At 51.7% G+C, this 10,576-nt stretch overlaps 1 protein-coding gene across 1 annotated transcript; it reads left to right on the plus strand.

Annotated features, from left to right (window-relative positions):
* Window positions 1–2,150: 2,150 nt before the first annotated feature.
* On the plus strand, window positions 2,151–3,077 carry LOC311199951 (olfactory receptor 14A16-like; the record flags this gene model as incomplete). The annotated part of the gene is made up of 1 exon (XM_084274106.1): window positions 2,151–3,077. One exon carries the CDS (start codon window positions 2,151–2,153, stop codon window positions 3,075–3,077), a length of 927 nt encoding a protein of 308 aa, XP_084130232.1.
* Window positions 3,078–10,576: the final 7,499 nt, after the last annotated feature.

Here is a 10,576-nt window from a genome sequence, read left to right on the forward strand (position 1 = left end):
TTCCCTGGAGCTTCAGGAATACCTCAGAGGAGCTGAGGAGTGTGTGACGCCTACACCTGCCCCTCTGCTGTAGCTGGGCTGGACTCCTGGCACAGTGGGAGCTGATGAAACATTACAGCAATGATTAGGGCCAGCTCTGCCACAGAGTAGCTCCTCTGCCAAGTGCACAGGGCTGGGGACACTGCCTGTAGGCATCAAGGGGAGACCTGAGAGGCTGAGAGAGCTGACAGATGCTGAGAGCTCACTGGAGGAGAAATCTCCTCAGCACTCTAACTGTGAGTATGTCCCCGGTATGTCTGTGGGTGCAGGGCAATGCAGGTGCTGTTCCTGGAGGGATCTCCTAAAGCTGGGACATGGGGCAGTGTGGGGGGTCTGTCAGGAGGACAGGTTCTCTCTAGGACCAGAAAGTGCTTCATGGAAGGGATGCCCTTCTGCCCCATGAGAGGGACAGGGCAGGACAGCTGTCTTCTCCTGGGCATGGTTGAGGGGTGCCCAGGGCTGTTCTTGTGAGAAGGGTCCCTGCACCCCGGGGTCTGTGTGCTGGGTCAGGGACTCTGCTGCTGCCAGGGTCAGCACTCAGCCTGCCTGCTGGGCTTTCCACAGGGATATAGACAGCACCTCTGGGTTGAAGCAGTGACCCAGGGAAGGGCAACGTAAGGTCCCTCTGCTGTAAGAAAGTGCTGCCTGGGTCAGCTTTGCTCCCAGCCAGAGCTGATCCTTGAGAAATGCCAAAGAGAATATTTCTCCAAAGGCAGAGTCTTTGCTTTGACTTTTCCTCTCCTGTGGGCTGTGCTGAGTGTGGTAGATGAGAACTTATTTCTCCCCTTGACAATATGCAGAGAAAATTTGATTATCATGAAGACATTTGAGCTTTCCCTGATCCCTGCACACACAGAGGTTCCCTGGGGCAGTGCCCTGATGCCAGGAGGGGTCTGAAGAGCAGAGCTGAGCACAGGGCAGGTGGATGAGGTCTGTGAGCACAGAGCAGCAGGTGACATGATCACAGAGAAGCAGCTGCAGGGACAGCTCCAGGCGGCAGAGACACTGTCAGGCAGGCAGGAGCTGCTCCCAGAAATGCCCTTGGAGTGGGGATTTGGGACCTCCCTGACATCCCCCACAGTGCTGACACTTTCCCACAGACACTCCTGGTTTATGCCACACAGCACAGACACTGCAACAAGAGATCCAGAGTTTCAGACTGAGTCTTCTTTTGGGCAAAACAAACACCATGAGGAGAAACTCCTGAGTGCCTGTCTGTCTGTCCCTGTCCTTCCAGCCTTGGCTGGAGCATTTCTCACTGTTACACGTGCTGTCCTTGCTTTCTCTGTCCCACTGTTACCTGGTGCTCTGGTCACTTCCATTGGTGGCAGTGGCACTGAGCTGACCCTCATGTCAGCACTCCCATCTGTATGACTGATGACTTCCAGGGGGTCCCTGCTGGGCTGCAGCTGCCTCCCACAATGGCACCACTCTCCCAGGGACTCCCGTGCCCCAGGGAGCAGCCCCATGCAGGACACATCTCGGCACAGAGGCCGTGGCAATGTCACTCATCATCTGTGTGTGGGCAGCTGCACTGAGCCCCCTGTGTCCCTGGCTGGGAGCGGGGAGCTGAGATCCTCCTTGGGTAGGATGAGACCGCAGGAGGGCTTTGGAGCTCTGCCCTGTGAGACTGGATTCCTCAGCTCTCTGTGGGGTCCAGTTTCTTCTGTGGGGAACAGCAGGGTGTGATCACAGAGCGTCCAAAACAGGGCAGCTGAGAGCAGGGCTGATGGACAGAGCAGCTCTCCCACCTCTGCATTCAGGGGAAGGTTTCACTGGCACTGCAGCAGCAATGTCAGGGAGTCCTGACAGAAGAAACACTCATCTCCTTCCTATCCACAGGGTAGGATATAGTCTGAGATCAGGCCATCCTTCTGTATCCTTACTGCTGCAAGGCAGGACTGAGTTCTCCAGAGCCCACAGCCAACCCTCCTCCCAGTAGTGGCAAGTTCAAGCCAGCACAAAGCAGACCTCCCAAAAGGGACCCGACAAATCTCTTCCTTAATACAGAGAGTCAATGTGAATTGGAAGAAGTTTTCCTTAAAGAAGAGTTCCCTAACCTCTCACTACCTTTTCCTCCTTGGACAGGTCTCCACACTTGACAACATCAGATGTCCAACAGTAGCAGCTCCATCAGCCAGTTCCTCCTCCTGCCCTTTGCAGACACACAGGAGCTGCAGCTCCTGCACTTCTGGCTCTTCCTGGGCATCTACCTGGCTGCCCTCCTGGGCAATGGCCTCATCATCATCACCATAGCCTGTGACCACCGCCTCCACACCCCCATGTACTTCTTCCTCCTCAATCTCTCTGTTACTGACCTTGGCTGCATCTCCACCACTGTTCCCAAATCCATGGCCAATTCCTTGTGGGACACCAGGGCCATTTCCTACACAGGATGTGTGGCTCAACTCTTTTTCTTTATATTTTTGATCTCCACAGAGTACTGTCTTCTCACTGTCATGGCCTATGACCGCTACGTTGCCATCTGCCACCCCCTGCACTACGGGACCCTCCTGGGCAGCAGAGCTTGTGTCCACATGGCAGCAGCTGCCTGGGGCAGTGGGTTTCTCTATTCTCTGCTGCACACAGCCAGTACATTTTCTGTTCCTCTCTGCAAGGGCAATGCCCTTGACCAGTTCTTCTGTGAAATTCCCCAGATCCTCAAGCTCTCCTGCTCAGACACCTATGTCAGGGAAACTGGACTCATTGTTGTCGGTGTCTGTTTATTTTTTGGGTGTTTTGTGTTCATTGTGGTGTCCTATGTGCAGATCTTCAGGGCTGTGCTGAGGATCCCCTCGCAGCAGGGACGGCACAAAGCCTTTTCCACCTGCCTCCCTCACCTGGCCGTGGTCTCTCTGTTTGTCAGCACTGCCATGTTTGCCTACCTGAAGCCCCCCTCCATCTCTTCGTTATTTCTTGACCTGGTAGTGGCATTTCTTTACTGTGTGTTTCCACCAGTAGTGAACCCTCTCATCTACAGCATGAGGAACCAGGAGCTCAAGGATGCCATGTGGAAACTGAGGACTGGATATTTCTAAAGTATAATAAACTGCTTATGTCACAGATCATGTATCTCACATCATGACCACTCCCTATTTAGAAAGGTTTCCTAGGTGGGGGAGGGGAAGGATTTGATGAGTGTTTTGCCTTCGAGTCTGTCTAAGCTATAGTAACATGATCCATGTTCATTTCATTCCTAATGAGGTATCTCCCAGTTTTGTGTGACCCAGACACTGTGCTCTCTTTGCATCATGTCTGCCTGCAAATGCCATTTTTCCCCTTCTTTTTATTTTTTCCTTATATTTATAAATAAATTACAAGCACATTTATTTCAGCTGAATCAGTCGACGACTTATTTGCAATGGCAGTGCTTTCCCACCATGCCAGAAGGGGAATTTCCAGGATTGGTGCCCATGGCAGCAGAAGAAACCCCCCCCTTCCCCTCTACTGGCATTACCGCTCGTCTCTGTCTCCTTCATCTCCCTCATCATTCAGGTGTTTCCACCTCTCCTGATGATTCGGCCATGCCTAAGGACATCCTTTCAGCAGACTAGATGGACATATGCACTTTGATCACTGGTTTCCATTTCTGCTTGCTCTTTGGTCATTCAGATGCCGCCCAGGTCTCTGGTGTCTGCTTTGAGCCTCCGAGAGTTGGAAAACGTCCCATTTCTGAGAAGTCCAATGAACTGTCAGAGGTTCTGTGTGTTGATAAGTGACCTTTCTATGTATCTGATCAAAACTCTTCTGGGAGAGAATCTCCTCTGAAAGCTGACCCCCTTCACACGCTGCTTGGCCGTAGCAGGCAGCAGAGGGGAGAGATTTCATGTTTATTAAACTGGAACATGTTTAACTGCTAAACTATTTAAATGGCTAAACTGTTTAAACCCAAGTAAAATCCAAGTAGTTGTGGAAGTCTTGAGTTCTTTCATTAAAATTACTTGAAGAGCCATGCTTGTAATGGCTTTCTGGGTGCTAATGAGCCCCACGGTACATTTTCTTCTGAGTCCACAGACCTCAGCTACAAAGAGGAGAGTGATGAAACCTCCCAATAAGTTAAGTCATGAATAATGCCCAAAGTATCTTGAAACATTTGTAGGCCTCGCTGGGAGGCACTACTGACAAACTTCCCCATGGGCTCCTTAGAGCAGACAACTGGAGGCCATGAGGACAAACCCAGGCAAAGCGCAGGCAGCTCTGATGCTGAGGACACCCTGGCTTGGTCTGATGAAGCAGCAATGCCAAGTGCTGACCCGCAGCCCCTGGGCAGGGAGATCCTGACCCTCAGCTGTGTCACCCTCCTTAGGTGTGTGATGCCAAGGGAAGGACAGGGCTATGCGACATGTGGCCAGCCCTTCAGTGGGTGCAAGGAGGCAATGATGCTCCATGCCTGTGAGGACAATATGGCTCCTCTGAAGCCTTTGTGTCAGGGACATCAGCCGTAACCAATGGGTAAAGACCTGGTTTCTATCAGGACATTTCAAACTGGCTGGCACCCTTGGCCATCTTCACCACAGCCCATCCCACACTGCCCCACGCCTGTGCCTGTTTCCCTGCAGGCTGTAGGAACCCAATGCACTTCCCCACCTCACTCTCACCACACCATGTCCCTGCCTGTACTGCTGTCTCTCCCTCCTTGCCAGCTGTTCTCTCAAACACAAAGCCACCAGCTCAGCCAGGCTTCCTCCAAGGGATTTCTTGCACCACAGCACTACCAGAAGGTCAGAATGACATTTCTTTATCCTCATGTCCACTCTCTGACCTCCAAAGCTGTGGCTTCACGTGGACTTCCTTTCTTATTTCTCTATAGCACAAAGATGGCTTCCCTCAGCACTCCACCGGCCCCTACAAAGAAAATGAACTTTATCTTGGTCAGAACCAGGCCACCTTTGCAGAGAACAAGTGCAACACAATGGTGGGCTCACTCCTGCAGTCATACAGTATGGATAAGCCTGTTGGTCAGTTATGGTCAGCTGGGGCTGTTCTGTCCCCTTCCAGGTACTTGTGTCCTAGTTGAATCATTTCTGGAGCAGGATTAGAAAAATGCCCTTGATGCTGTGCAAGCCCTGCTCAGCAAGGAACAAACAGGTTTATTCAGACTTTTTTGCTTACAAATCCAAACCACAGAACTCTAGCGGCTGCCAGCATAAGAATTCATTCCAGTCCAGCCAAAATATAGTCAGGAGGAGAAGATCTCTCATGGTTTAATACATTCTCAATATTCCTGTTCATCAAATTCCCAGAGTTTGTCAAGGTCTGTTTGAAGTGAAGTGCCATTTTCTTAGCAGTACATATCTCCTTGCAGATGGCTCTTCAAAGTTGTGGTGCAATTAAAATAAATGACAGCAAGAGGTGTCAAAGAACCTGGGACTCTATTGCTGGATGTGTAGCATCTTCAAAGGTCGATTATGATAGAGCCTGAAAATGACATCAGGCATTGCTAGGACCATTCCCATGGCTGGGAATGCCCTGAGCTCCCAGCTTTGCAGTGCTTCTAGTGTGGTACCTGCAGAGGTTTCAGGCCAGGAACATCTTTCAGCCCTCGCACCTTCTGTTTTGGTGGTGTAGTTGCACATTCAGAAGTTATGAATGTGGATCTGGCAGAGCTGGAAAATGACGTCCAGCACTGTTAGGATGATGCCCTTGGCTGGGAATGCCCTGAGCCTCAAGGTTACTTGGGCTGCTTGTGGGCTACCTGGGGAGGTTTCTGGCCCAGAACATCTTTCACCCCCCCCATCTTTTGTTTGGGAAATACTGCTGGACCATTACCATGTTTGAAGGTGCACACTGGTAGACCCCAAAAATGACATCATGCAGTGTTAGGACAGTTCCCTTGGAAAGGACAGTCCTGACACACAAGGTTACTGGGGCTTCTTGGCTGCTCCCTGAGGTGATTTCTGGACAGGAACATCTTTCATCCCTCACACCTTTTCTTTGTGTGCTAATACTCTACATTTTGCATGTTCAAAGTCAGATGCTGGTAGAATCCGAAAATGACATCAGGTACTTTTAGGATTGACCCTTTGAAAGGAAAGCCCCAAGGCCCAAAGTTACTTGGGCTGCCAGCGTGCTACCTGGGGAGATTTCAGGCCAGGAACATCCGTCATCCCTCTCACCTTTCGCTTGGAATGTACTGCTCTATGGTTAACAGGTTGAAAAGTGGATGCTGGTATAGCTGGAAAGTATAGCACCATATTACTCCCATAATTTTCCTCTTCCCCCACCCAGATCCCCCCATATCCACCCCCAGAACCATCATTCAAAATCCCCATGTCCCCTCCCAACACCCGTGGTTGCCCACTCACCCACACCTTAAACCCTACCTCAGCCCACCCTTAACCCTCTGTTGTGGTTTGGCCCTGGCTAAAAGGCAAATGGCCACCAAGCTGCTCTGTCATTCCCCTTTTCGGCCAAAAAGGGGAGAAAATATATATCAGGAGGCTTAGGACTTGAGATGAGGACAGAGGGATCACTATTCCATTATCACAATGGGCAAAACAGACTCAACACAGAATAAAAGAAAGAAAGAAAAGTGATTTATTACTACTACAACTACACACTGAGTGAACTAGAGTCAGGTAATGAGAAGCACAGCCAGATCTTAAAGCACCTTCCCCCTGCCCCTTGCTTCTTAGCAGAGTTAAAGTCCATCACGATTTTACTCCCTTCTTCCACCACCCAACACGGCGTGGGGAGGGGCAGGGAATGGGGAGTGGGGTTCTGGAGGTTCCTCACAAGCTGCTTTCCTTGCCCAGGTCTTAACACTTCGTCTTCCTTCCCCCCCCCCCTTCTTCACACACTTGACTTCAATCATCAATTTGCTCCCTTCTTTCCCCCATTGCAGCACAGGGAGGGGCAGGGAATGGGGAATAGGGGTTTGCAGTCCATTCCTCACAAGTTGTCTTCCATCTTAGCTCAGGGGTCATTCCACACACACCCCCTTCCCCTGCTGCACCGTGGGGTCCCTCCCACACAAGTCATATCCACAAACTTCTGCAGTGTGAGTCCTCTTTACCAGGGAGTCATCTCCTCACCACAGGCCTCTCAGCAGGACTCCCTTCCATGGGTGCTGACGTTCGGGCCCAGACTCGCCTGGCCTGGTCCCCCACAGAGTCACAAGTCCCCTGGCAAACCTGCTGCAGGGTGGGTCAGTCTGTGCACAGGCCATAGGTGGTCTCTGCTCCTCGTCCTTATCCATGGGCTGTGATGGACATCCGCTCCACCATGGTCTTCACCACGGGCTGCAGGGGAATCTCTCTCTCTGGCACCCATGGGTGGGGATAAGGACAGTTTACTGCCAAAAATCACCATGAATGTGGAACAATAATGGTTAGTTACACTCACACCCAGTGCTAACACACAGTACCTTATTGACCCAGCGATAACAGAAGGCTGCCCAACAGCAAGGACAGACCAACAGACCCACCATCCCAGCCACACTCAGACTGTCCTGGAAGCATCCAGCAAGCTCCTCCCCAACCAGCTGCTTTTATGGGGAAGGTGGTGTGGAAACCAGCCTAGGCCAACTCAGCTCACCTGGGCTAACTCAGATCACCTGTGCTGGCTGACTGGGAAGGTTAACCCTGGCCTGGCCAGAACCAGGAAAGCTGAACAATTAATGGGTCGACACCCAGGGAAGATACAAGGATTTCCACACCTGAAGGTCCAATCACACACACTGTGACCCACAAACCCTCCATTGTTGTCATTCCGATTCAGACAATATTCCCCCTTTTCTGGAACTGGGGTTTTCCATGGGTTTGTTTCCTCATTCCAATAGAATGAATCATGACCAATGGTTATGTCACTTAGATCACTCAGGAGCCATTTTTGGGATATTGTTTCAATGTCCATGGCCAGTCTTTAAATCCTGAAGGGCTCCCATATCCCCAACAATTTGTCAGGTTAAAAGCGTTGGGCACCTGCTGGCCTAAAGTTATAAATCCATTTTGCCACCCCAGGCTGAAGAGAGGGGCACACAAGTTTCCACAGATATTAAAGGTGGTGAGAATGATCGACCAAAACAATGTTTGTGATAGTCTGCTAAACGTCCTATAAATATTAACAAAGCAGTTATTAACTGAACTATACAGACAATTAACAGCTTCATCTATTCCTTCAAGCAGGTGTCAGAGATTCCATCTGGAAAAGAAAAGAGAAGAAACCCAGACTCAGTTTGTATTAAGGGACTGGTCGTAGATTGTTATTAGAAGGATGGAATAATCCACCTTGTATTGACTTTGTGTTCCTTCCCATGGGCATCTTTTGCTTTCCAAGCGTATTTGTTGAGGGGCTCAGCCAGTACGAGGGGAACGGTCCCAATGGTCGGCATTTCTACCGAGACTGGCAGACCAGGAGAGAAAATGGCTTTTCTGGGGTGCTGGGAGTGTGGGGTTTGGGGATTAAAGCTGGGGTTGGGACAAAAGGCATTGAGTTGGGACATCCAATTGTTCCCCAGCAATCACTGAGTCGGGGAACTGCATCCCAGAGTCGTTCTGCCCAGTGTGGCTTGTGAGCTTTTAAAAACCCTTTCAAAAGCCCATTAGTTCCCCCCACTATCCCATTAGCTTGGGGGTAACACGGGGTGTGAAATCCCCACCTGACTCCTCCTTCCTTGGCCCACTCCTGCCCCTTGGCAGCAGTGAAATGACTGCCCTGGGCTGACTGAACAGACTGGGGGTTGGCAGAAAGCGAAACCAGTTTGTCAGGGCCCGCCCTGGATGTTCTCCTGCTGCTCCTGGAAATGCCTGGGCTGGGACTAGGCCAGAAATGATTTCCACTCCCACTAATACTCTTGTTTCCCCTCCGCCTTCCCAAGGGCTCCAATGGAGTCATTTTGCCAGGCCTCCCAAAGGGTCTTTTTCTCTCTCAGCTGCAGGGGGGTCTCTTCCATGGGGTGCCGCTCTAACCGCAGGCAGCATTGTTCACAGGCCCAGAGCCAGGTGGGGCAAGCTTCCCAGTGACAGGCCACCCCCTGCCATGTGCCTCCCTGTGGGAATCCTTGGATCCTGTCTGGCCACGTTTCACATGCAGCCATTCCAGGAGCCTGTCCCAATGTCCTCTGGGCTGGTCCTCTTGCTGCAGAGGGGCAATGCTGGCCAGTTCCTCTGAGCTGAGGGAGCTGGGCCTCGTTAGCTTGGAGAAGAGGAGACTGAGGGGTGGCCTTATTCAGGTCAATGGGTAAAAGCTGGAGCAGAGGAAGTTCCATGTGAATGTCAGGAGAAACTCTTTCACTGTGAGGGTGCCAGAGCCCTGGGACAGACTGCCCAGAGAGGTTGTGGAGTCTCCTCCTCTGGAGACATTCACACCCACCTGGATGTGTTCCTGTGTGGTTTAGTCCAGGTGATCCTGCTCTGGCAGGGGGGTTGGACTAGATGACCTTTTGAGTTCCCTTCCAACGCCTGACATTCTGTGATTCCTTGACCTTGGATCTCCCTGCACGTCTCTGGAGCACCTCTGGCCCCTCAGGTTTCACTGGGCGTTGGTGTTTGAACACCTCCTTCTTGGCCTCCCCCAAATAACTCCTATGAGAGCTGGGACCAGCAGCTACCAGACAGAAGGAGCCTATTTGTGCCACCAGAACTGTGACAAGAAGAATACCAGCACTGGTGGGTTTGTGGCAGCCATAGGTCACAGCTGCTTCTCCTTCCAGCCCCAGGGATGCAAAGCAAGGATGAGGGGTCTGGAATGACTCTCACAGTGGGAAGGAGTCAGTACCTGGGGGTCCTGTCTTATATGAGAACAAGGAAAGTTGATTGTCCTGCCCAGCTCTGGTTTGATCAGGAGAAATGACTCTGCTGGACACAAGGGTTTCTCCCCACTCAAGGAAGAGAAAGTCAGTAAAGACTCAGTGTCTTTCCAAGATGTTTCCTTGGAGCTGCAGGGACACCTCACAGGAGACTCTGGGGAATGGAGTATGTGACGTATTCGCCTGCTCCTCTGATGTGAGCTGGGCTGGGCTCCTGGGATGGAGGGAGCTCATGGCAACCTGGCAGCACTGACAAGAGACAGCTCTGGCCAGGAGCAGCTCTTCTGCCAAGCACACAGGGCTGGGGACACTGCCTGTAGGCACCGAGGGGAGACCTGGGAGGCTGAGAGAGCTGATGGATGCTGAGAGCTCACTGGAGGAGAAATCTCCACAGCCTCTCCCTAGTATGTCTGTGGGTGCAGGGCAATTCTGTTCCTGGAGGGATCTCCTAAAGCTGGGACATGGGGCAGTGTGTGGGCTCTGTCAGGAGGACAGGTTCTCTCTAGGACCAGAAAGCGCTACCTGGAAGGGATGTCCTTCTGCCCCATCAGAGGGAAAGGGCAGGACAGCTGTCTTCTCCTGGGCATGGCTGCAGAGGTGTGAAGCAGTGTGTGCACCCAGGGGTGCCCAGGGCTGTCCTTGTGAGCAGGGTCCTTGCACCCCGGGGGTTGTGTGCTGGGGCAGGGTCTCTGCTGATGACTAGTGGACTTTATACAGGGATAGACAATGACCGGTGGGTTGAAGAAGTGACCAAGGGAAGAGCAGCCTAAGGTCCTTCTGCTGCAAGAA

The sequence above is a fragment of the Gallinula chloropus genome (assembly GCF_964237585.1).
Source record: "Gallinula chloropus genome assembly, chromosome: 22".
In the NCBI taxonomy this organism is placed as follows: Eukaryota; Metazoa; Chordata; class Aves; order Gruiformes; family Rallidae; genus Gallinula; species Gallinula chloropus.